The 27,336-nt window shown below is 45.7% G+C and overlaps 1 protein-coding gene across 1 annotated transcript in view; it reads left to right on the top strand.

The window, feature by feature from the left end:
- The first annotated feature begins 3,460 nt into the window (after positions 1 to 3,460).
- Positions 3,461 to 27,336, top strand: part of XRCC6 (X-ray repair cross complementing 6) — a 234,138-nt gene continuing 210,262 nt past the window's right edge. Inside the window, exons 1-2 of the mRNA XM_082265111.1 lie at positions 3,461 to 3,550; positions 9,625 to 9,734. Coding sequence (XP_082121237.1) covers positions 3,469 to 3,550; positions 9,625 to 9,734 — 192 coding nt within the window. The 5' untranslated portion in view covers positions 3,461 to 3,468. The remainder of the gene's footprint in view (positions 3,551 to 9,624; positions 9,735 to 27,336) is intronic.

Here is a 27,336-nt window from a genome sequence, read left to right as displayed (position 1 = left end):
TCTTGATTGTTGACTTTGACACGCATACACCTACCTCCTGGAGAGTGTTCTTGATCTGGCCAACTGTTGTGAAGGGTGTTTTCTTCACCAGGGAAAGAATTCTTCGGTCATCCACCACAGTTGTTTTCCGTGGTCTTCGGGGTCTTTTGGTGTTGCTGAGCTCACCAATGCGTTCTTTCTTTTTTAACAATGTTCCAAACAGTTGATTTGGCCACACCTAATGTTTTTGCTATCTCTCTGATTTGTCTCTTTGATGGGCTTGCTTCAGTAATAGTGACAGCTCTTTGGATCTCATTGAGAGTTGACAGCAACAGATTCCAAATGCAAATAGCACACTTGAAATTAACTCTGGACCTTTTATCTGCTCCTTGTAAATGGGATAATGAGGGAATAACACACCTGGCCATGGAACAGCTGAGCAGCCAATTGTCCCATTACTTTTGGTCCCTTTAAAAACTGGGAGGCACATATACAAACTGTTGTAATTCCTACACCGTTCACCTGATTTGGATGTAAATACCCTCAAAATTAAAGATGAAAGTCTGCAGTTAAAGCACATCTTGTTTGTTTAATTTCAAATCCATTGTGGTGGTGTATAGAGCCAAAAAGATTAGAATTGTGTTGATGGCCCAATATTTATGGACCTGACTGTATGTATGTGTGTGTGTGTCATTACAGTAACAGTGCATATTTTTAGCACTGATTACTGTAGTAATGTCATTGGTCCCCCCCAAAAGTGTCAAATGTCAGTTAGGGGTCCGATCTGTCTGCCGCAATGTCCCAGTCCCGCAAAAAAAAAAAAATCACAGATCGCCGTCATTACTAGTAAAAAATAAATAAATAAAAATGACAAATCTTTCCCGTAGTTAGTAAACACAATAACTTTTGCTCAAACCAATCAAAATTACGCTTATTGCAAATTTTTTTTTTTTTTGTAGCTGAAAACAAATTGGCCTAAAATGTTAAATTTTGATTTTTAAATTTTTTTTTGGAAATGTTTTATATATCAGAATGTGAAAAATATTATTTTTTTTTTTTGTTCAAAATTGTCGCTTTTTTTTTTTTCTTTCAAAAATTACAAACTGCACAGGTGATCCAATACCACCAAAAGAAAGCTCTATTTGTGGGGGAAAAAAATACGTAAATTTCATTTGGGTACAGCGTCGTGCGACTCTCCGTTAAAGTAACACACTGCCGAATCGCAAAATATGGCCTGGTCAGGAAGGGGGTAAAATCTTCTGGTCTGGAAGAGGGTAAAATCTTCTGGTCTTAAAGTGGAGAAAAATACGCTCATTGAGAATTTTTTTGTCAAAGACATGTAGCTTAATACATTTTGGCCTAAATATATGAAAAATTGAATATATTGGATATTTTTTAACAGTCAGCTTAGAAAATGTAAATTTTTCGCAAAATTTTTGCTCTTTTTTTTATTATCGCAAAAAATAAAAAGCGCAGAGGTGATCAAATACCACCAAAAGAAAGCTCTGTTTGTAAGAAAAAAGGGAAGTAAATTTTGTTTGGATACAGCATTGCATGGCCACGCAATTGTCAGTTAAATTTGCGCAGTGCCAAGTTGAAAAAAGTGGCCTGGTCATTGAGCAGCAAAATCTTCGGGGGCTAAAGTGGTTAATGTTTTTTCAGGTAGGTCTTATCTTGTTGTTCTGATGAGTCCTATGTTGCCTGGTTGGCTATGGTTTTTAGCCTTGGGGAATCTTTCTGCTGTTCCTACCTCTCATTTTTTGGCACTGCTTTGGGACGTCCCTACTGATATGAAGAACAGAGACTGTGTCCGCCAATGAACGACAGAGAAATTGGATTTTTGTCTTACTGTAAAATCTAGGGATGCACCGAAATTAAAATTTTGGACCGAAAACCGAAAATGCAGGGTGCCCTTGGCCGAAAACCGAAAATGACTTTTTTCCCCAAATAATTTTATTTATTTTATTAGATAGAAGAGGGGCATACACCAAAAACAGGAAGCGACGTACACCTGTCGCTGCCACCCTGTCACAGTATATGTACTGTGACGGGTTGGCAAGTGGTTAATTTAATTACCAATGGTATTAGTATTATGCAGCATGAGGGGGTTAATGTATTGCCACTGCTGGTCACTGATGCATTAGTGACTGACCAGTGGCAGTTAATTAACCCCTTTGTGCTGCATTAGTGCAACCAGTATCAGTGTTAATTAACACTGGTTGCACTGATACTGGTTGCACTAATGCAGCACAAAGGGGTTAATTAACTGCCACTGGTTGGTCAGTAATGCATCAGTGACCAGCAGTGACAATACATTAACCCCCTCATGCTGCATATTACTAATACCAATGGTAAGCTTGCTTCAGTATACCCCCTGGGACTGCCCGTAGGCGTTGCCAGAACTTTTTTCTGCCTAGTGTCCTACTCCTGTAGGGGCAGCATAACCCTACTGATATGAAGAACAGAGACTGCGTCCGTCAATAAACTTCAGAGAAAAGGCTTTTACGGTAGGACAAAAATCCAATTATTTTAAAGTAACAGGAAACATGGACATCAGCTATAATCTTCAGACCGTTCATTAAAAGCAACTTACAGGAGAGCTTTCCAGTAGCTGCTTCAATGTGACCTTTTTTTCAGGGTCAATTTTTTTATGTTCATCATAGGTTGAACTGGATGGACTGATGTCTTTTTTCAACCTCCCTAACTATGTAACTATACAGGGGTATACAATGTACGGTTAACAGCAAACACACACACATCATAGGTTGAACTGGATGGACTGATGTCTTTTTTCAACCTCACAAACTATGTAACTATGTTGCACAATATTTGCGCAGCTTTTTATCAAATGCATTTTTTCAGGAAAAAACCAACTAAAATGAATTTGAGTGCATGCAATACAAACAAAAGATGGAGATGCATCGAGTAAACGGATACCAAACACATCAGGACTCAAAATTGCTGCATCCGTGAAGTGGCAAAAAACTACAGTACCTAAAATTTTTCATAGGGGACAACTTCAAAGCCTTTACAGGTTATTGCTTTAGGAGTGAACTACAAGTTATGGCCCCAAAAAATTGCCCTCACTCTGATGTTTGCGGCAGTACCTCACGTGTTTGTGTGTGTGTTGTTTTTTTTTTTTTTTTTTTTTTATTACATTTTTTTTTTTTTTTTTCATTTACCTTTATTGCTATCCCAAGCCCCCAATGTGATAGTATGGGCTGGTGACAAGTTCTCTTTATAGAGACATCAGGGATAAGCAGTTGGAAGTCCAGGATGTTTTAAAATGGACCAAGGACATCAATGAATAAGTAACTCGTTAAAGTATGATTTTTCAGCAGCTGCAAAAAGTCCCTGGAAATTTTAATCTTTGTATACCTTTGAAATGTTTAGCAGTAGAGGTTTCGATTTTATAATAATCCAAAGGAAAAAGCAACTAGATAATTATGCTTATTATTTTTTTTTTTTTCCCTAAAAGTTCCCGAAGCCATGGCTGAATGGGTTTCTTTCTATCATAATGAGGAGGGTGAAGAGGACAATGAACAAGAAGATGGAGATGCAGAGCCTGGAGGTAAGATTTAACTGCTTTTGCTTAGCAAAAGGTTTAAATTAATTTTATAGGTAAGCACCATAGCACTGTAGAGAAAAGGGATTATAAATAAGATCTTTTATGCCTCTCCTTAGTAAACGTAACTACAAAACTTTGCATGTATCCCTGTGTGTTTTTTTTTTTGGTTAGAATTGATCAATAATTAGATGGTAGATTAATACATTCTTTTAGTGGCCATTAATCACGACTGGGTGTTTTTTTTTCTTTTTCCTAAGTAAACAAAAAGGACCAAACACACGTTGTTTTCCTTTTTGTTTCTTTTTATAACATTTTGCAAATACATTTAGTGCCGGTTCACACTTGTGCGATGCGGGAACGCTGCGAATATGCAGTTGCGATCGCATATCGCAGTGCGATCTGCAAGTTCGCACAGAATCGGATTGCACAAGTGTGAACCACTGTGCGATCCGATTCTGATGCGGCTCAAAAAAAGCCTCGTGCGAGTTTGCTGCGGATGCGCTGCGAATTCAGCCATACAAAGTGTATGGCTGAACTCGTGTCCGCACATGAGATCGCATGTAATGAAGGAGCAATGCGCTCCGAATTCCATGCGATCTTGCAAACCGCACAAGTGTGAACCGGCACTCAGGCTAAAATATATTCTGCTACATTTCTTTAAAATAAAAATCGGTGTATATATTTAGTCTCTATGAAAGTTATAGAGTCCACAAACTATGGTATAGTTGTGCTCAGAAGTTTGCATACCCTGGCAGAAATCGTAACATTTTGGCAAAATTATAAATTACTGATCATGCTGAAAAAAAACCTCAAGGATCGTGATCATATGATATCACACAGTTGTTTGGCTCCTTTTTAAATCATAATAACAGAAATGACCCCAATGACCATACTCTGGAATGTTTGGCCTTGGTACAGACACACATAGGTTAAGATGGCAATTAAAGGGTAATTTCACACATCCTGTGGCTTTTTAAATTGCAGTTTTTGTCTGTGTATAATTTGTCAAAGAGTTTGTTAGCTCTCATGTGAATACACTGAGCAGGCTGGATACTGAGCCATCGAGAGCTGAAAAGAACTGTCAAAAAGACCTGTGTAACAAGGTAATGGCACTTTATAAAGATGGAAAAGGGTATTAAAAGATATCAAAAGCCTTAAATTTGCCAGTAAGTACTGTTTAATCACTTAAGTAGTGGAAAATTCAGGGATCTCTTGATTCAAGCCAGAGTCAGGTAGACTGTTTACAATATGCCCGACAACACCTTGACATGCCTCATCAGTTAGTAATAAATGATTGAAACTTCTCTTCCCATAGTTTAGAAAAGATGGCCCATAATGAAACTAAAAGTAATCTTCGAGAAAATGCCTGCTGATTATTAGCATTTACTGGCTACAAAAACATAGCCACTTGCATGTATTAGGTAGATCATAGGAAGATGGCTGCTGAGTCTAGTTTACTATTGTCTTTAACAAAATGGCTGCTGTCTCATTGAGAATTAGGGCTGTATATAAGGACATGGAGTCTGCCTGCCTCCTCCCCCCCCGAGGAAGTCATGTGATTGCGGCATAACGCATAAGACGTGAGCAGAGGCAGACGTGGACCGGAATTGACGCATCGGGAAATCCGGTACTTGATTCTATCCAAAGCATTATGTTTGTTTAAATGTGAGTCCTTCTATATTTAATAACATTGGTTGGTTCTAACATGCACTATGGAAGCCCTCTATCTATGCTTCTTTCAGACCTATGCAGAATGGCCGCCTGAATAATTAAGGGAACCAAATTCTGGGAAGCACTGTGGAGTGTATCAAGTGAGACCCCTGTATATGGGAGGTTAAAGTAATTTTAAAGTCTTATGTAAAAAAAAAAAATAATTATACTTACCTGCCTGTGCAGTGTATTTGCACAGAGCAGCCCAGATCCTACTCTTCTCAGGTCCCACTTCGGTGCTCCTGGCCTGTCCCTCCTGTCAAGTGAACATGCTATGGGGGCACCTGAGCTGAGCCACAGCTCCCTGTGTCCACTCAGACATGGAGCTGTGGCCCGACCCTCCCCCTTTTCTTTCCTCATTGGCTGACTGACTTTGAAAGCTCCAGGAGCCAATGGCACCACGCTGCTGTCTTAGCCAATGAGGAGAGGAGTTTCTGGCAGCCGAGACACTCCTCCAACATCGCCGGATCTAGATGGGACTCAGGTGAGGGGGTGCTGCTGCACACAGAAGGTTTTTATCTTAATGCATAAAGAGCATTAAGATAAACTTTTTGCCTTTACAATCACTATAAAGTAGGGTTTGACTGATTATCGGCAAAGCCGATATATCGAGGGCCGATATGCACTTGCCCCCATATATCGGAATCGGCCCTGGCGGTTACCGATATTGTCGTGACGTCATGGCGTATGTTGCGTCTCCGCACTGGGACAGCTTCTGCCTTTTTAGGCCGCCTCCCTCAGCCTTGTCTGGAGTCAGGACAGTGAGTGTACGACTGTACGTACACTACAGTGACAGTGTGTTTAACACAGCCGCCATGGCCACATACTGAAGTCTGGAATCGGGACAGTGAGTGATTCTAGTACAGTGCACAGTGTGTTTAACACAGGCGCAGTGGCCACATACATACATACATACACCCACCTACAGCTGCCCGGCACCAGCCAGCCAACCACACACCCACAGGCCTGTGCCAGCCACAGGCCCTGCCTGCCTCTACCAGCCAGCCACCCAGCAAAGGATGCCAGCCACCCACCACAGGGGGCCAGCCGGCCAGCCACCCACCAAAGGATGCCAGCCAGCCTCCCACCACAGGGTGCCAGCCACAGACACCCACCCACCAAAAGGGTGCCAGCCAGCCAGTTTTTTTAAAGCCCATATTCAAATTCAGTATTGTTTTTCAAATTTCAATGAAGATGGATGCAGATAGAAAAATTAAAAGTGTGGTATGGGACTATTTCTCATCTACATCTCCAGGAAAAGCAGCAGCAGTGTGCAACACGTGCACAAACAATGTAAGCATGGGATCAATAACTGCAAAAAACTAAAATACGTCAAATCTTTGGGCCCATCTAAGAGTTCGTCATATTGAATTGTATCATGCAGCACAGAAAAAACAAAATGAATCATAAGGTGAAATATCACTATCCCCCCCCCCCTCTTTAAAGAAAATCTAATTTTGGTGCTTTACAGCCTGGAATGAAGACAGTTTTTCTTTTATCCAGCTGTATTTACTTAGTGCAACTTATAACATCCAAGTGAAAGATATAACATAAACATGTCAGGGAAATAAAAAAAAAAAAAATCCAGAATCACTGAGTTGGAAAAAGGATCAGCCCCCTCCTAAAGATGACTTGTAGACTCAATCAGGTATAGCTTGTCAATGGCACACAAAGCCATTTGACTTTCAACTGTGATCATCTGTGGTCATTTTGATTGATTCAGCATGAAAAAAAGCTTTCCTGGAGTTTTTCAGTCCCTGGTAGTACAACTGAATCAAACCATCAGCTATGGGTGACAAGGCACTGTCGAAAGATCTCCGGGATAAAGTTGTGGACAGGCACAAGTCATGAGATGGACAGAAAAATATTACAAATGACTTTATCAATGCCTAGAAGCACAGTGAAGTATATTAGGAAGTGGATGAAAGAGCCAGGGGGAAATTGGTCAGAGAGGCTACCAAGAGGAATTTATGACGGGAGTGGTCATTGTGTGCACGTGACCAGAATATCACCATTTCTCCAAAAATGTGGCTTGTATAGGATTGTTGCAAGAAGAAAGCCACTCCTCATGAAAGACCACATGCAGCCATGACTGAACTTTGCCAAAAATGCATCTTGAAGTTTCTGAGGCCACATGGAAAACGTTGTTTGGTCAGATGAGACTAAAATTGAATTATTTGGCTTCAACACCAAACAATATGTCTGGCGGAAATATCTGGAGGTGGTAATATTCTCTGTTAAGGGGCGTTTCTCTGCAGCAGCGATTGGCGCACTTGTCAGAATAGGAGGAAAAATGGATGGGGCAAAATACTGCCAAATTCTTGAGGAAAATCTGCTGCCCTCTGCCAGTTGTCAATGGGAAGGCAGTTTACCTTTCAACATGACCATGACCCAAAGCACACAGCAAAACATGACCACACAGTGGTTGGAGGAGAAAAAGTTGAATGTCCTTGCATGGCCTAGTCAGAGCCCAGACTTGACAACCCCATCAAAAATCTGTGGAATGACTTGAAGTCTGCAGTCCACAAACAGTCACCATCTAATTAAACTGAACTTGAGCAGCTCTGCAAATAAGAGTGGGAAAATATAATATATATAAGTCTAGATGTGCAAATTTAATAGAGACATATCCCAACAGACTAAAGTCTGTAATTAAAGGTGGTTTAACAAAATACTGACACGTGGGGGTGATCCTCTTTCCAAATGAGTGATACGGTTTTTGAATTTTTATTTTTTTTCTGACTTGTTGGCATTATATCTTTCACGTGGATGTTATACGTTGCAGTGCATAAATACAACTGGAAAAAAAACAAAAAAATGGGGTGTCTTAATTTCAGGCTGCAAAGCAAAAAAATATGATTTTTAAGGGGGTGATTCTTTTCTACACCCACTGTAAATACATTTAGTGATTCAGTCCTCAATGTCCAGAAATCAAGTGGCTGCGGCATCAGTTGCCAGGACTTTGCGGGAGGACACGCAGGTTAATATAGCCGATTGACTTTTACTCAGCTCATTAATGTGATGAGAAACAATTTGAGACTACATGTCAAAAATTTCAGTGCGCTATTTTTGAGGGCAAGTGAACACTGGTGACCTATTTTGTTTGGGGACCTCCGTGGGTATCTTTATATGTTGGTCCTTCTCCCTGATGCTTTCAGCCTCTTGGTACTCGTATTTCATGTGAGGCGCTGACTCCTTCCATTTTAAATTTATCTACACAGCTAGAGGATATGTATAAATAATTGGTGAAAACTGCTTGAAACGATATCTCCTCTGATTTACCCCTGAGCAACGGCACAGTCCTCAAACGCGTCAGCTTCTTTGGAGAAAAATCAGTTCTTTTGTGGTTTTATATCTTATATGGCTGCAAGATATGCTTTAAGAATTTTTTGCAACTTATACATGTGAACAACTTTTTTACATATACTAATACATTTTTGGTTTTATATGAATATTGGTGTCTGAGCTGCCCTTTAAAGTCCCATACACATACAGGGGGAATTTCTTTTTCTAAATCAAGTGTACAATTCTTCAAAATTAAAAAATAAAAATTGTGAAAAAAACGTCTTACAGTGTTCCAAATTCCTGTGATAGGATGTTCCCTTCAACAATAACATAATGGGTATTGATACTCGTTTTGTACAACACTAAGTGCTCCCTTCAAGCTCCCAGAACTCCCACCTCCAACTTAAAAAAGTATAGCATATTATGCTCAGACTCTGTAGTCTTTCCATTCCTCTGGTCAGAACCACTTTATAGTAGTGATCGACCCATATCGATTTTTCGTTGCCGATAATAATATTTTGGCCATTGCATATCGGTATCGGCCCCACACTTACGGGAAAACGGACGTAACGAAAATGCTCATCCCTTTCTTTTTCCTATACAGAGATCAGGGGTCTGGTTTGTTTAATCTCTATGGTCAGCTGGCGAAAATGCCAGCTGCGATCCCAGGTACCCTGGTGAGATGAGAGAGCTCAGGAAGGCAGCAGGGAAGGGGGATTCCCCCTCTCGCTGCCTGCAGAAGTGATCCAACGGCTAATTAGCAGCTAGTATAGCTTTTACAATAAAGCGAATCGCTAGTTTATCATCATCCATCATCCTGGTATAACCACTGCAACTCAAGGATGTCCTCTGGTAAGATTGCCAGATTAAACTAAAGGGGGGGAACGAAAACCCTGCTACAGGATCTGAAAATTGGTAAGCTGCAATATGTAACATTTTTGTTTTTGGATTTAATACCATTTTAAATTCTGCATTGTGGTAAAATGTTGATGCCAAAATCTGCTATTTTCATAAGTATATACTGAACATATGAATGTTTTAAGCTTCCTGATTTACTAATCTTTTGTTATATATTCATTTAGAGTTCCGCTTTCCTGGTAGAGACAGCATAATCTTCCTGGTTGATGCCTCAAAGTCAATGTTTGATAGTCTGAGTGATGAAGACCTTCCTCCATTTGAAATAGCACTACAGGTACTATGTTTATTTTGAGTTTCCTATTACTACAATAAATGTAATAATAACTTATAATGTCAAAAGAGAAACAGAGGCTGCCAATAATACCTTCTCCTTTTGAAAATACTAGTTTCTCTTACGTCCTCCGACAGTCGCCGCCACCTCTGTCATCACTGTTGGGTATTGACTTCCCATCCGCAGGAATAGCTAGGCATATAGACTTAGGCTGGCCATACACTATACAATTTTCTTGTTCAACTTTCCTTTAGATTTAACAAAACCATGTAATATAGGGTCAAACCTAAACACTTTCAATTTGTATGCAGTCAGGCAGGCCCTTGCACTACATAGTTTAAGGTAAATCTAAAGGAAATTGAATAAGAAAATTGTATAGTGTATGGCCAGCCTTAGTCCAAAGACAAAAGGCATTATCATATACACACCCATGGGGGCTGTCCCATCTGGTCAATATCCCCCCTGCATCACCACTCCCAACTCCGTTTTAATCTGCCTAGCGTCAGGAATAGTCAGGCTTCCCTTGTGCTGGAGCTTCAGTCTCAGCCTTCCTAATCTTTTCTTTGATTTTCTTTGAAAATGTTAGTTTTTTCTCTTATTTTACTAGCTGTTTATTTTGTCAGCTTCTAGTGTTTAGTCTTCTCTTCGGATGAAGATGGATCATACGGTGCTGGGATTCGGACTGACCACTCTGGTTGTCCAGCGCATGAGAGTCAGATGGACCCCCCAGCCTGCCATAGAGTGTTCAGCTATGGTTCGCCCTGGCATTATGAACGACCCATCCCTGTTCGCTGCAGGGATGCAGCCGTGAGGTGGCTACCTCACAGGACTCGTCTGCGGTGCTGCAGCGTCATGTCCCTGGCTCACGGCACTCCCTGTCAGATGAGGACAGAGGTTTTCCGTGCATTGGGGCTCCCCACGCAATCTGGTACAGGTAAGTACTTCTGTGTGGGGCCTCTGTCTGGGGTGGCAGTCTGTGTTGCTGTGTGTTCCCCATGTCTGTGCCTGTGTGACTCCCTGTGCGATCCCTGTGGGGATCGCTTGTGCAGATACTGTATGTTGCCCGGGGGTCCCTGTGTCACTTAGGTGCATTGTTGGGGGTGCAGACGTTTCTGGTTATGCGGCGACCGCAGCGGTTCATTTTCGTGTGGTCCGCCATCTTAACTTTGGGCATACATGTGAGCTCCTCTGGGGCGATCCTGCATGTTATTTTGGCGCCATCCGCCGCCATTTCGTGGGCGGTGGAACGATCGGTCCGGCCGCATGTCGGCGGCCATTTTGGCGTAGCCTCCAATGCATCCCTATGGGGCAGCCATTTTCCCTGGGTCTGGCATATAGTCCAGCCTACTCCAGCAGCACTTCCTTTCCATCAGCAGCAGGACATCGGTAGCAACGCTCTGCTAGCTCTGCAGGTTATCACTCTCAATTTCCCTCTGTGCTGTCGCTTCTGGCTCAGTTTCCTTTCTCTTTTGGGGGTCTTTTATCACTGTGGCAGTAGCGGTGGGCTGCGCACACCGCAGCGTTCTTAAAGGGGACAGTACATTGTATTGCACTGTAGTTTGTTCTGATAACTTGAGCAATGGATTCTCAGGAAAGCAAGTTTCCTCCAGCTTTAGTGGGGGGCCCCGGTTCTCCTGTGGCCCCGCTGCGACCCGTTCTGGCTGCTGTGGTGGCGACAAATATGGAAATGCTGATGTCTGAACGGGCTGCGAGAGAGTCCCAGGTTGTCTCTCTCTTCTGATTCAGATGGGGATATGGCTGCTGCTGCGAGCGTGCCCTTTTCAGGGTCCCACTCATCCTTGGACCCCCCGGGGTCTGAGGGGGAGGCTGAGATGGAGGGGTTTAATACCTCCTCCCCGGGGTCGCCTGAAGAACTGGCGACCATGGATGAGTTGATTGTGTCTGTAAAGGACACCTTACATTTAGAGGATGAGCCCTGTCCTCCGGGCGTTGTGTCCTCGTTTGGGACGCACAGGACCCGCAAGTCTGCGCAGGTTTTTCCCTGCCCAGCGGAATTCCATTACACTGTTAATGAAATGTGGCGCACATTAAAACGTCCATTCCTGGTACCTAGTCGGTTCACATTGCTTTATCCTTTTTCACCGGCTACGGAATCACGATAGTGTGTGCCTCCACAGGTAGATCACACTGTGGCTGTGTTGAACAAGGCTACCTTGGTTCCTACTGAGGATACCCCGGATTTCCGGGATCCCACAGACCAGCTGTTGGAGTCTCTTGCTCGCCATTCCTATCGCGTCCGTTCTGGTGGCTCAGGCGGTGGCTGATTGGACTAAGGTGCTTAGGAGCAATCTCGTGTCTGATGGTGTTCCACCTGCCCAGGTGAAAATGGTGGATCAGATCCACCAAGGAGTCATGTACTTGTGTGATGCAGCCTTGACTGAGGCCCCCTTAGTGGCTCGCCTCTCTAGTGTCGCGGTGCTTAACCGGCGACTGATATGGCTGAAGAGTTGGTCGGCCGACCAGTCCTCAAGGAAATCTGTTGCTGATTTTCCCTATGCTGGCTCTCGCCTTTTTGGCGAAGCGTTGGACACCCTGGTGAAAGGCGTCACGGGGGGCAAGAGCACTATGCTGCCCCAGAACCCGAAGAACAAGTCCTGCTCCTAGATCCACTCAGGGGTCCTTTCATGCCTTTCGGAACCAATCCAAGGGCAAGCCCTTCAAGGCCCAGGGCACCCAGAAGAAGCCCTGGGCAGGTAAGCAGAAGTCCGGCAATGCTGGCTCGGCGGGTCATTCCGCCTCTGCCTGAAGGGGCGCCCTCACCCATTTCAGGGGTGGGGGGACGTTTGCGCGGTTTCCTCCAACCTTGGCTGCTCCGGATATCGGACAGGTGGGTTCAGGAAATCGTTTGATCGGGTTTCAAGATTGAATTCCTTTCCCGGCCAGCGGACAGATTCTTTCCCTCCAATCTTCATCTGCTTCCGGGGCGTCTGCAGGACTTGCATCAAGCGGTGCAGGACTTGCTCGCTCAGGGGGTGATTGTCCTGGTGCCTCATCAGGACAGGTTTCGGGGGTTTTATTCAAATCTGTTGACTGTGCCCAGGAAGGAGGGCAAAGTACGTCCTATTCTGGACCTGAAAGCACTGAACCGCTTCGTGCGTGTTCGGAAGTTTCGAATGGAGTCTCTCCGTTCGGTAGTGGTCTCCTTGAGTCCAGGAGAATTCCTGGCTTCGATAGATCTGAAGGATGCGTACCTGCACATCCCCATTTTCGAGGGTCATCAGCGGTACCTTCGGTTTGCTATCGCAGAGGACCACTGCCAGTTTTTGGCATTACCTTTCGGTCTCGCTTCGGCACCAAGGGTGTTTACCAAGGTGTTGGCGCCGGTTCTGGGCCTGCTGAGGGCCCAGGGCATTGCGGTCCTGGGTTACCTGGACGATCTGCTTCTGAGATCACGTGCCAGCCAGGACCTTGTGCGCGATCTGTCCATCACGGTACAGACGCTCCAGGAGTTTGGCTGGACCATCAACGTTCAAAAATCGGCGTTGTCTCCATCGCTTCGCCTTCCCTACCTGGGAATGGTTCTGGACTCTGCTCAGGCAAAGGTGTCTTGCCGGAGGACAAGCTCCGGCCTTTGCGGGATGAGCTCAGGTCCCTCAGGGACAACCCGTCCTATTCACTCAGGACCTGTATGCGGGGCCTGCGGTTGATGATGGTATCGGCCTTCGGGGCGATACCCTTTGCTCAGTTCCACACGCGGGCTCTCCAAGCGGAGATCCTAGACAGGTGGGACAGACTGCCTCAGTCCTTGGATCTGGATGTCTCCTTGAGTCGTCGGACCAGATTGGCTCTTCTGTGGTTCCAGTCCCCGTCGGTGGCGGAAGGCAAGTCCTTCCGTCCGTTGGTGTTGGACGGTGGTTACCACGGACGCCAGCCTGTCGGCTGGGGCGGAGTCCTGGGCAACCTGTCTGCCCAGGGCACTTGGTCGGAGGAGGAATCCTCCCTCCTGATAAATGTGCTGGAACTACGAGCGATAAAACTCTGTCTCTTCCAGTGGTCGGACCATCTCCAGGGCCTGCCTGTTCGCATACAGACGGACAATGCTACCGCGGTGGCTTACATCAGCCACCAGGGGGGCACCAGGAGTGCTCGAGCGGCCCGGGAGGTGGCCGACATTCTGTCTTGGGCCGAGACTTATGTCCCGGTGCTCTCGGCTGTTGAGATGCTGTGTGCGAGGTGGGGATCCCCGGACGTGGATCTGTTCGCATCCCGGCTAAATCAAAAGGTGGAAAGGTCCGTGGCAAGCACGCGCGATCCGTTGGCGGACGCCTCGGATGTGTTGGTGGCCCCTTGGCATCAGTATCGTCTGATGTACGCCTTTCCTCTGATTGAGTTACTATCCCGGTTCCTCCGCAGATTGGTCTCGGAACCGCACATGGTGATTCTGGTGGCTCCGGACTGGCCTTGCCGGTCCTGGCATGCAGACGTTGTTCGCCTGGCAGTGGCGCCTCCGTGGCGTCTGCCTTCGCGGGAAGATCTCCTGTCTCAGGGTCCGATCTTCCATCCTACTTTACAGTCGCTGGTTTTAACGGCCTGGCTGTTGTGACCCAGGTCCTGAGGGACAAGGGTCTCGCCCCTGAGGTTGTCCCTACCCTGATCAAGGCTAGGGGATCCTCCTCTGGTAAGATCTATTACCGTACCTGGAAAGCTTATTTCGCCTGGTGCGAGTCCAGGGGGTTCTCCCCTCGTTCTTACTCCCTGTCGAGAATGTTGGCTTTCCTCCAGTCTGGAGTGGATCAGCGCCTGGCGCTGGCCACGATAAAGGGCCAGGTGTCTGCACTGGCTGTCCTTTTCCAACGCCCTATGGCGTCTCATTCCTTGTTGCGCACCTTCATTCAAGGTGTGCGACATTTGGCTCCTCCCAGGAAGGAGCCCTTACCTCCATGGGACTTGAACTTGGTTCTGTCCGTGTTGCAGCGTGCTCCCTTTGAAAACATCAGGGAGATATCGTTGCCTCTGCTGTCGAAAAAGGTTGCTTTTCTGGTGGCGATCACTTCGGCTCGCAGAGTGTCGGAGCTGGCGGCGTTGTCTTGCCGCTCTCCTTACTTGTTAATTCACAAGGATGAGGTGGTTTGGCGACCACCCCCATCCTTCCTTCCCATGGTGCTCTCTGAGTTCCACCTTAATGGGGACATTGTCCTGCCTTCGCTTGTGCGAAGCCTAAGCATCCTACGGAGATTGCCTTGCATTCCTTGGATGTTGTCAGGGCGGTCAGGGTTTGCCTGTCGTTTACGGAATCCTTTTGGAAGACGGACGGTCCCCATATTTGTCCTTCCTGAGGGATCTCGGAAGGGCATGGCTGCGTCTGCAGCAGCTATTGCCAAATGGATCAGACAGACCATTGAGCAGGCTTATGCCTTGAAGGAACGGGTTCCGCCCTTCCCTGTTAAAGCGCACTCTACCAGGTCTTTGAGTGCGTTCTGGGCCTATTGGCATCGGGCTTCGGTGGCCCAGGTGTGCAAAGCTGCGACTTGGTCGTCGGTGCATACTTTTTCCAAATTCTACAAAGTAGATGTTCTGGCATCAGCTGATGCTTCTTTTGGCCGCAAAGTTCTCAGTGCGGCAGTGCCATGATGGACCCTTGAATTTTTTCTGGGTCCCTGGCTGTTGGCATTTGCTTTCCTGGGCTGTTGCTCCTGTTGAGCATTGTTTTTCGGTTTGCCCAGTTGGTTCTCTTACAGTGCATGTAAGATTCCTTTCTCTGATGTGGGTACTGCGTTGCCTTTTCTACGGTTGCGTCTCCCACCCCTCATGTCTATACTGCTTTGGGACATCCCAACAGTGATGACTTAGAGGTGGCGGCGACTGTCGGAGGACGTAAGAGAAAACTGAATTTTTGTAAAATCTTACCTGTAAAATTCCTTTCTCTGAGTCCTCCGACAGTCGCCGCCCCCGCCCCTCTTTTGGGGTTCTTTATTACCTACTGCTATGCTACCAAACTGAGTTGGGAGTGGTGATGCAGGGGGGTATTGACCAGATGGGACAGCCCCCATGGGTGTGTATATGCTAATGCCTTTTGTCTTTGGACTAAGTCTATATACCTAGCTATTCCTGCGGATGGGAAGTCAATACCCAACAGTGATGACTTAGAGGTGGCGGCGACTGTCGGAGGACTCAGAGAAAGGAATTTTACAGGTAATATTTTACAAAAATTCCGTTTTCTGAACTGCCATGTGGCTTCATTGCTTTGGTCCTCTGACCAGAACTAAGTATGCAGATAAGGTCTTCTGACTTTTGTTCAGCTTTTCTGGTATCTGCAATTGTTGTTCAGGTCCGTGAATCTGAAATTACTGATGCCAAGTTATTTGTATTTGTTTAACCTCTTCCCTGCTAGCCTATAATAATATGACGGCTGACTGGGAGCGCTGCCATCCCAGGCAGATGTCATATGACATCCTACCAGGATCGTGCCCCAAAGGCCGCGCTGCAGCGTGATCTGTCACCTGCCGGAGGTACCATGTTGAATGCTGTGACCAAGAACAGCAGATTACATTGCAACTGTATACATTGAATGGCAGCCATTCATTGTGTACTATTGTGTTGATCTCTGTGATTGGTCACAATGATCACATTGTACAGACTGGATCAGTCACAGTGTTGTCTGTACCATGTTACAGCTGTGGCTATGTGACAGCTGTGGCCAATCACTGCTTCACAATAGTAAACACTGGTTGAATGGATGCCATTTATAAAAAAAGATTGCTTTTAACAGTTATCACTGTTATAAGCAATCACATTGTGGAAAAGAAACAAACAAATCCTAAAACTCCCCAGAGTATTATAGTGTCACTATAAAAATTTAAATTGTAAAAATAAAAGAGCATAAAATGTTTAAAAAATAGTATTTGTTTTTTTATTTTTTAAATACTGTCACCAGTCAGTGTCCCACACAAGTTATGATTATGCAGTACTGCACTGGTGATGTTATGTTAAAACAAAATAAATTGTGAAAAACAACAGTTTTTTTTAAACTTCCTCATTTAAAAAAAAAAAAACTGGGGAAAAAAAATTACAAGTTCAGAAACCACGCCATGCCTCTTAAGGAGGAAGTAAGGCTTACCTATAGGTACTGTAAATATCTCCTAAACATGTACTGTTTAGGAGATATTTACCTTGCATGCAGCCAGTGACGTCACTGGCGCATGCGCTCTGAAGGAACGGCCGCTGGTGCCATTTCTTCAGAGACCCGTGCCGTGACTGTCGGCCCCCGCCAATCAGATGGCCGGATGCCGCGATCCCGGAAGACGGGCGACTGGACATGTCGCCCGTCATAGAGGTGAGCGGACGGCACGACGGGGGCTCGTTCTAAGGGAAGTATTTCATAATGAGCTAGTATGCAATGCATACTAGCTCATTATGTCTTTATCTTTCAGCTTGTAAAAAAATAAATAAATTTACGGAGTTTACAACCTCTTTTAAAACCACGCCATGCCTCTTGCTAAATACCTTGAAGTGTCTTCTTTCCAAAAGTGGTCATTTGGGGGGGGTGTATTTGTATTGTCCTGCCATAGGGCCCTCAAGGAATGAGATTCAAGAGACAACCATGAAGAGATGAGGTTGTCAGTACATCAGGACCGATTTTTTATATATATATATATATATATATATATATATATATATATATATATATATATATATATCTCATGTCATAGTTTATGGACTATAACTTTCCTACAGACTAAATAATTTACACTGATTTGGGTATTTTTTACCAAAGAAATGTAGCAGAATAAATTTTGACTTAAATTTATGAAGAAAGATTTTTTTTTATTTGTAAATTTTTTATAGCCGAAACAAAGAAAAAACACTTTCTCTTTCGTTCATTGACGGGACACAGCTCCAGAATCTTCTTAAACCTTTGGGTTATACTGCCCCCTACAGGAGTAGGACACTAGACAGGAAAAAACTTTACCATGCCTATTGGACAGTCCCAGGGGGGTATACTCCCACTTCCTACTATAGGCATTCAGTTTTTTTCTGCCTAGTCAGGCGTAAGAACCTATCTGGTCCTAGCATGTGTATTTTTAAACAGATTTTTTTTTTCTTTTAATATTTTCTGTTCCTGTGAGAACTACAATCAACTGCTGGACTGGGCAATGGACTGGATATCTTAGATCCTTACGGTCTTCCCAGTCCAGCCAGCGAGTACTTGCAGACCTCAGCTCTGCGCTAGGTTGGCCGCAACATAGCCACACTAGATGGGGGCTCGCCTGCGAATTAAACATCTCACGAGGGCACATACGACCTGTTCCAGGTCGGAGTCAGTGTACCTCCTGGCCCCCAGCACCCCTATTCTGATGGAGAGGTGATCTGCCTGGAGCAGTACCCACCTGGTTCCATGGTATGGTAAGTAGTGTCCCCCCTTCCCTGGTGGCCTGTCGGAGTTGACGTGGGCCCCTCTCTGGGAAGGCCGGACCCCCGGGTTCCCCTCCTTCCCCCCCATATTGGGGTCCCCTGTTGACCCCTCCCCAGGGTGTGGCCATACCTGTCCAGGATCGCCTGTGGGGTATTGAGCGGGCGTTGGGGGGTGCACCGCAGGGAAAGCTGACTGCGTGTTTTTTAGGGGGAATTGTTCTGGTGGGTGTTCCTGCCAGGGCCCCCCTTTTACTGTCATGTCCTTGGTGTCCCTGTGGGTCCCGGGAGACGCATGGGCGCCACGTGCAGCTGCCATTTCGTTGTGGATGGCTGGCTGTAAATGCTGCGGCCATGTTTGTGTAGTCCGGCAGCCATTTTCTTGGTGGTTTCCCATTGACTTAAGCGGCGGCCATGTTTTGGGAGCCTTGCGGGCGGTGAATGTGGCAGTGGACCTCAAGTGCTGACCCTGGACTTCCTATTTTCTCTATGATTGCCACATGGTGTACAGCATCCAGCGCTCTGCTCTGTACTGACCAGGGGTGGTGAGTTATTGTGGGGATCTCCCTCGCTCTGCTATAGCTGGGAACTTGTAGTGCTGCTAGCACAGTGGTGGGGGGGGGGGCACTTAGCAGTGTTTTTTTTTTTTTTTTCTACTTTTTCCTGGTGGTTCCCTGGTGATCATGGAGTCCCTGGAGCAAATTTCACCCCCTGATCCCATTTTAGAGACGGGGGGTCCTTCTGGGTCCGAGTCCACCCTGTCTGCTATGGCGGCGGCTCTGGAGTCCTTAGTGTCTAAGCTTGATTTTACCCTTTGGCTCCTCGGGTATTCACAAAAGTGTTGGCCCCAGTGTTAACATTGTTACAATAGCGGGGAATTGTGGTACTGGGGTACCTGAACGATGTTCTGCGAGCAGAGTCTCCATCTCCAACAGGAGAACCAGGACATCACTGTGCAGGAATTCGGTTGGACGCTGAATTTCCAGAAGTCTGCTCTGGGTCTGACTCTGGACTCAGGACTCAACAAGGTTGTTTCTTCTGCTGGACAAGCTCCAGAAGCTGCAGGATGCTATTCGCCTTCTGTTGTCCAGCAGTCGGTCATCTCTCAGGACTTACATGCGGATGCTGAGCCTGATGGTGTCTACCTTGGAGGCGGTTCCGTTTGCATAGTTCCACATGAGACCACTGCAGAGAGAGATTCTTGCCAAGAGGGACAAGAATCCACAGTCTCTAGACCATCTGATCCTGCTGAGCCGGGGTACGAGAGGGTCCCTGCCCTGGTGGCTTTGTTCACCGGCTCTTTGACAGGGAAAAATCCTTCCTTCCCCTGTACTGTATGGTGATCATCACAGATGCCAGCCTGTCCCGGTGGGGAAGGGTCTTGGGCACTGAATGTGCTCAGGGGGTTTGGACTCCACTTCGGGCGATCAGATTTGTCTGGCCCATTTGGATGGTTCGTCTTCAAGGGTGTCCGGTACAGATTCAATCGAACAATTCCACAGCCGTGGCATATGCCATCACCAAGGGGGCACACAAAGTGTCCTTACGGCTCGGGAAGTAGCCGGCATTCTAAGGTGGGGGAAATGTTTTCGTTCAGCTCTCTCTGCTGTACATATTCCAGGGGTGGAAAATTGGCAGGCGGATTACCTCAGTCAACAGGCCTTGGACCAGGGAGAATCATCACTTCATCCGGAGGTGTTTTATCAGCTATGTCTCCGATGAGGAACTCCCGAGGTGGGCCTGTTGGCCTCTTTCATCAACAGGAAAGTGCAGAGATTTGTGGCAAGGACTCGGGATCCTCTAGTCGACACCACAGATGCACTGGTGGCTCCTTGGGGCCAGTACCGTCTGTTATAGGCCTTTCCCCCCTCTATAAACTTCTGCCGAGACATCTACAAAGGATCGAGGCAGAAGAAATTCTGGTCATCCTAGTGGCCCCAGACTGGCCTCGCCGGTCTTGGTACGCAGATCTATGAGATGTCTATGTAGAGCGAATGAGTCTACACATCCTAAGGGAAGGTCTTACCTTAATGCCGGTGTGGTAAAATTTTCCTCGACCGAGTCATTTCAGTCGCAGCCGCGTCATTCAAAAGCTGGTGCCACGTCCCAGTGCGCATGCACAGAAGATCCTCGCACATGCCCAGAAGATTCTCTTAGGTCAAGGAAAATTTTACCAGTGAGCAAAGCAGAGTGGCCGCTCTCTCGAGACGTCAGCGGGAGCACTCTGTCCAGCCCCGCCACCTGATAATGACATGCCCCTAGAGAGAGGGGCGGGGATCGGCAGTACACAACGTTCTGTGGGAAGTCTGGGAGCTATATCTTCTAATTTATAAAGCTATAGTCTCTAATTATACACCTATATCCTCTGATCTTGGTCAAACACTGGGGGCTGGATAGTCTCCAATCAGTTTCCCGCACAAATCAAGCAAGCAAACGACCACAGACGCCATAACAATCTAAAAAAAAAAAAACCATGCTGAAAAATATCCACACTAATCCTAATAAAATTTCCACAACAAAGTGCAAAAGAGTCTATTGAGCATGTATAAGTCAAGAATACAATCCTTATACTGTAAAATTTCTTAAGGGAAGACAAGGGGGAGGTGTCTTCCAGAGTCCTGAGTTCTTAGCCTCCCTCAGGGCAGAACTGTCATTGCAGCACACGGCAGTGAATGCAGGTTTGGTACTGTACATTTAAAAAAGGCTTTCTGTGTGTGTGTACGCATATATATTTGTGTGTGCATGTGTATAAATGTATGTTTGTGTATGTATATACTTACGTTGCTTTAAACTTTGACTATCCATGCTCAGATTGCTTGTCAGAGGCTTTTGACAGCTGAGGAAGAGGCAATATTTCACCACCTCCATGCCTGTTTTTAACCTTCTAAATGCAGCATCACCACTCCACAGCCATGTACAATGCACGCTGTTTGGGGTGGTTGCAGTGTGGGACTATTGATCTGGGGATATAATTTCTGTCACGGCCAAATCATGTGTATGATCTCTGCAGCTAAATGGGGAGCAGTTGGGGGTGGTAAAAATGTTTACTCAACCTTGTTGTTTTACCATCTCCCCCCACGACCTCATTTGTGAATGAGCCCTTGGTTCACATTTGTGCAGCTGTGTGTAGGGAAGCCTAATTATTTATATGGGCTGCACTACCTGCAGAAACACAGGGACAGAAGTCCTCAACCCCTTTTTTAAAGTCACGCTGCACCAAAAACACTTGGCAATTGCCAATGCGTAGGGGTATTATTAGGAATTAATGGCACCCGTGCGAATCTGCCAAAGAGCAGCGCGTTTGTCTGCAAGTTAGCAATGCGCACGACTTTGTACATGTTCCTTACACACACAGTATTATGAACCAAGCCTTAGACTTGTTATGCCTCAAGACTGAAGGTACTTTTTAAAGGCACCCTGCCTCGAAAATGGTTGACAAAAAACTGCTACAAACTTTAGCATTTTGCTTAAAATTTAAATCGTAATTGCAAATTTCTCAATTGTTCATTGACAGACGCAACTCCATATTCTTCTTAACCATTGGGTTATGCTACCCCCTACAGGAGTAGGGACGCTAGGCAGTAGAAGTCTTGACCACGCCTATGGGGCAATCCCAGGGGGGTATACACAAGGGATCGATCGATATCGGTTTTTCGTTGCCGATACCGATATATTTGAGCCATTGCATATCGGTATGGGCCGATATTTTGATCATTTTAAAGTTTTGCAAAATAAACACAATTATCGACACAAATCTGTTAGCCTGGATTCACACTAGCTCGCCTTGTCAGGCGACTTGTCAGCCTGACAAGTCGCGGTCCATTGACTGCTACAGGACCCATTCTAATAGGAGCAACACAAATTGCTCCGACTTAGAAAAAGGGTCCTGTACTACTTCGGGGCGACCTCGGAGTGACTTGCATAGACTTCCATTATATGAAGTCCATGCAAGTCGCTCCGAAGTCGTGGTGCATGGGAATGCACAAGTCGCCCCCGAAGTAGTACAGAGTCGTGCCGCCCCAGTGTGAACCGACTCTTACTGAACATGTTATTGTTTGTTTATTAATCATTTTTAACACTAAGGGCTCGTTCTTTACGCCTTAAATGCATGAAAACTGATAGGAAAACCGCACTTGCAGGGACATCAGTTTCACATCAGATTGTGAATTATGCATAAACTGCTGCAGTAGTGCACTCACTCACTGCAATTCACTACTGCAGTGCAGTCAGTGTAAAACTGCTAGAAAAAAGCTAGACAAACAGCTAGACAGCGGATTGCAGTCAGTGGACTTACATTGTTTGTGCACGTGTTGCATACTGCTACTGCATCCATCTCCATTGAAATTTGAATGGCACTACTGAAATTTAATATAGGCTTAAACTGGCTGGCTGGCACCCTTTGGTGGGTGGGGGGCTGGCTGGCTGGCACCCTGTGGTAGGTGGCTGGCTGGCACCCAGTGGTGGGTGGCTGGCTGGCACCCTGTGGTGGCTGGCTGGTACAGGCCTGTGGGTGGCTGGCTGGCTGGCACCGGGCAGCTGTGGGTGGGTGTATGTATGTGGTGACTGTGTTAAACACACTGTGTGCACTGTACACTCACTGTGCCGAGACTCCCCGATTCCAGACGAGGCTGATGGAGGCGGCCTAAAAAGGCAGAAGCTGTCCCAGTGCACAGAGGCGCGTGGCGCAACATACGCATTGTCACGACAATATCGGCAATTTCGGTAATCTCCGGGGCCAATTCCGATATATCGGGGAAAGTGCATATCGGCCTTGCCGATAATCAGTCAATCCCCAGTATACACCCACTCACTCTGCTATAGGCATTAAGTTTTTTTCTGCCTAGTTCAGAAGTAGGACCTAGTTCTCTGCTGGCATGTTTTTTTTTATGTAAAAAGGAACCTTGTGTCTAAATTTGTATTTTTCTTTTAGCTATTTATGTTCCTGAGAGAACTACAATCAACAGCCGGACTGGGCGTCAGACTGGATATTCTAGATCCTTATGGCCTCCCAGTCTGGCCAGCGAGTGTGCAGGTCGCAGCTCCGCACTAGGCCTAGCCACGACATAGCCTCACTGGACAGGGGCTGGCCCGCAAGTGAAACACGTTGCCGGGACGCACCTGACCTGGTTTGTCTTGAGTCGCAGCGTATCCCTTGGCAGTCAGCATTAGAGATGTCCTGAACTATTTGCCGGTGAACAAAATCTTTTTGTATCCAAATCCGGCTTTAAACTTCTCCACAAAAGTATCTCGGACCTGCCTGGCGTGTTTCTTGTTCTTCATGATGCTCTCTGTGCTTTAAACTGACCTCCTGAGACTATCACAGTGCAGGTGCATTTACACGGAGACTTGATTACACACAGGTGGTTTCTATTTATCATCATTAGTCATTTAGGTCAACATTGGATCATTCCAAGATCCTCACTGAACTTCTGGAGAGAGTTTGCTGCACTGAAAGTAAAGGGACTGAATAATTTTGCACGCTCAATTTTTCAGTTTTTTATTTGTTAACAAAGTTTGAAATATCCAATAAATTTCGTTCCACTTCATGATTGTGTCCCACTTGTTGTTGATTCTTCACAAAAAATGACAGTTTTATATCTTTGTTTGAAGCCTGAAATGTGGCAAAAGTTCAAGGAGGCCGAATACTTTTGCAAGGCACTGTGTATATGTATGTATGTATGTATGTATGTATGTATGTATATATATAATTTTTGGCGACCTTTCCTTTAACTACTTCCCGCATAATCGCCCCGGTACGTTTTTTTTTTTTAGAGTGGGCGGTCGGCTTTCATGTGATAACTGATGCAGCTAAGCAGCCGCTTGGCCGTTATCACAAGGAGTAGGAGGGGACGTTACACCCAAACCACCCCCCTCTTCCCCTGGCCTTCCACCGCTGTGCCCAGGTCTTACATATATAAGTCGCGCCCGAGAATGTAAACAGTGTTTAAAGTGAGGTATCGCCGCGATTGTTGGAGTGAGAGCAATAATTCTAACAAAAGATCTCTAAAGCTACATGTACATGGGACGTTAAAAAAAGTCCTTTGAACACTGGAATTTAAAGGACGTTTAAAACGTCCGTTGTGTCGCGTTTGCAGCTGCGTTTAGCGGGCGATAAGTGGGCGTTTGCGCTCAGAACCATTTCTAGATTTTAAAAAATCTTTCCCCTTTAAAATGGAAAAACGCGAGTGCTCATGTTGGGTCACGTGTTTGCGTTTGAAACGCCGGTAAACACACGTTCTGAACATCCTGAACGCAAATAATTGCTTTCCAAAAAGCGACACTGAACTCAATTGCCTGTAAATGACTGTAAACGACCCTGTGTACATGCACAGATAAGATAACATAGAGGAGGGTTCAGGGGCTTCTGAAAAAAAAACGCCCAACTGCTCCTAAACGGCTGTTTACAAGTTGGAGTGTACATGAGGCCTAACTCTAAACTGGTAGCCGTTACAAATGTTAAAGGGTTGCCTATGGAGATTTTTAAATACCGTTGTTTGTCATCAATCCAGTAGTGCGTGCAAATTTAAAGCGTAACATGTTTGGTATCGATTGACTTCGCGTAACCTCATCTTTCACAATATACAAAAAAATTGGGCTAACTTAACGGTTTAGTTCTTTTTCAAATTCTGTGAAGTGTATTTTTTCCCAAAAAAAGACTGCTGCTCAAATACCGTGTGACATAAAATATTGCAACGACAGCCATTTTATTCTCCAGAGTGTCTGCTAAAAAAAAATATATATAATGGTTCTAAATATTTTTCTAGCAAAAAATACTGATCTTAACTTGTAAGCAACAAATGTCAGAAATAGGCCTGGTCTTTAAGTGGTTAACATTGCTACAGTTGAAGATCATGATCACTCAAATACATGAACACGCACACGATATCTCATGAACATAATTATACTTTGACCTTGTTTTATTTTCTGTATTATAATATTCATCATATAATCTTACGTTATTTTGTTATTGACCACTTCCCACCCAAGGACGTACCCCATACATCCTTGGATTTCACTGGTTATCTTGGAGTGATGCCTGCACCTACAGGCATCCATCCCAGTACCATTATTTTCAGCCAGTGATTCTGTAAAAGGCAGAAGTGATCTGAGTGGCTAACTAGCCACTCTATCACTTCTGTGGGTGGCGGAAGGGGGCCGCCTCTCCTGGGCTCTCCAGCGGTGATGGCGGTGATGGCTTCCTGGGACAGAGAGAGGAACTGACATTGTTCCCCTCTCTCTGTAACTCTGGAAACCAGGATCGACAAGTATTCCTCACTTTTGGTTCCGCCCCTTTGTTTACCTGGCCACCAGCGGCCAGAAAAGCAGCCGGTCGGACAGATGTCTCGCATTTTAAAGCGTGACATGTTGGGTATCTATTTACTCGATGTAACATCATCTTTCACATTATACAAAAAAATTGGGCTAACTTTTTTTTTATTTTTTATTCCTGAATGTGTTTTTTTTCCAAAACAATTGCATTTGAAAAACCGCTGTGCAAGAACCGTGTGACATAAAACATTGCAACACACATCATTTTATTCTATAGGGTCTCTGTTTATATATATATATATATATATATATATATATATATATATATATATATATATATATATATATATATATATATATATATATATATAATTTTATGTTTGGAGGTTCTAAGTAATTTTCTAGCGGGAAAAAAAAAAGTAGATTTCTCTTACGTCCTCCGACTGTCGCCGCCTCTTCATATTCGTCACAATGGGGTAATTGACCTTTGCTCCGTAGGAGTAGCTAGGCAACAGAATATGTCAATATTAAAGCTTTTAACATATCCCACCCCCAGGGGGTGGTCCCCTCAGTCAATACCCTCCTACTTCCTGTATCCATACCTCAGTTTCATTGTCTAGCTTGTCAGGAGTGGCTGGATGTTTCTATGCTGGGGCATTTTGCCTCAGCCTTTATCTTCTTTTTTTTTGATTTTATTTGAGTTTTTTCTCTCTCTCTCTTTGCTTAGCTGTTACTTTTGTCAGCATTAGTTAGTTCTTCTGATGAAGAGGATCGTGCGGGCTGGGTCTTGGGCTGACCCCCCTGGTCGCAGGTTGTGGGCCAGTGGCTTCCCAGCCTGCCATCGAGCGTTCAGTCAGGTATTTCTCCTGGCATATGTGAACGACCCATCCCTGTTCGCTGCAGGGATGCTATGGTGAGGTGGCTACCTCACTGGACGCCATGCGGTTTCGCACCGCAGTTCTACTGCGTCCTGACTGCGACTCTCCCTGTCCCATGTGCAGTGGCTTGATCGCTTGTGCGGGTTCCCCACGCCATTCAGGAGGTAAGTGTATTCTGTGTGGGGACCTGTCTGTGGAGTGGGTGTCAGCAGTGGCGTCGGCAGGGGGGGGCTGACCTGGGCTATAGCCCCGAGTTTGCTCCCCAAAAGCCCCGGGTCTCCTGTTGCTTTTTTAAAATGATTAGCCCCGAGTCCCAAAGCCTGGGTTTGGCCGAGAACTCGGGCTACATTCCTCAGCAGTGTAAGATTTATAAAGCACATCCAATGATTGGTGGGCAATCCGGGGCAGCTGCAAGGAGAGTGAATGCAGCTGTCAAGTTTCAGCATTGATGTCGGGTGTGGGCGGGGCCGGTATGCCACGCCCACCTTCCTCCCCAGACAGCTTCTGTTTCTCTATGCACGGAACAATGGGGCGGAGCCCCGCATACCGGTCCCGCCCACACCCGAAATCAATGCTACTTGACAGCGGCAATCACTCTCCTTCCTTGCAGCTGCCCCAGATCGCCCACCAATCACTAGATGCAGTGGCGTAAAGGGCACTGTGTAAACCGCAGGCAGTGGCAGCTCCTTCAGTCCGGGGACTAGCGGGGGCGGAGCCGCGGCGGGAAGGGGGCGGGGCCTCGGCGGGAAGAAGGGGCGGAGCCTCGGCGGGAAGAAGGTGAGTGCCCATTGCTCAAGTGTGTGTGCTGTAGTGATGGGAAGTTCGACTCTTTGAAGTGAATCGGTTCATTTCGACTCACTCACTGAAATGAACCGATTCATTGAATCGAATCTTCGGTTCACTTGCTGAGTCTACTGACAAGCAGTGAACCGAAGCTCCGACTCAACTCTATACAAATGAGCTGAATCAGAGGAGTGACTCATAGGTTCGGCAGCTCTTTGGGGATGTTTTTTTTTTTTATTTAACTCCTTGGCTCCTCAGAGCTGTCTGAAGCCTATGGTATGTGAGTGTCAGACACAATAAACTTT

This window comes from Pelophylax lessonae (genome assembly GCF_965119305.1).
Source record: "Pelophylax lessonae genome assembly, chromosome: 8".
Taxonomy (NCBI): Eukaryota; Metazoa; Chordata; class Amphibia; order Anura; family Ranidae; genus Pelophylax; species Pelophylax lessonae.
The sequence above is the reverse complement of the archived record's forward strand: the minus strand, read 5'-3'. Positions and strand labels throughout refer to the sequence as shown.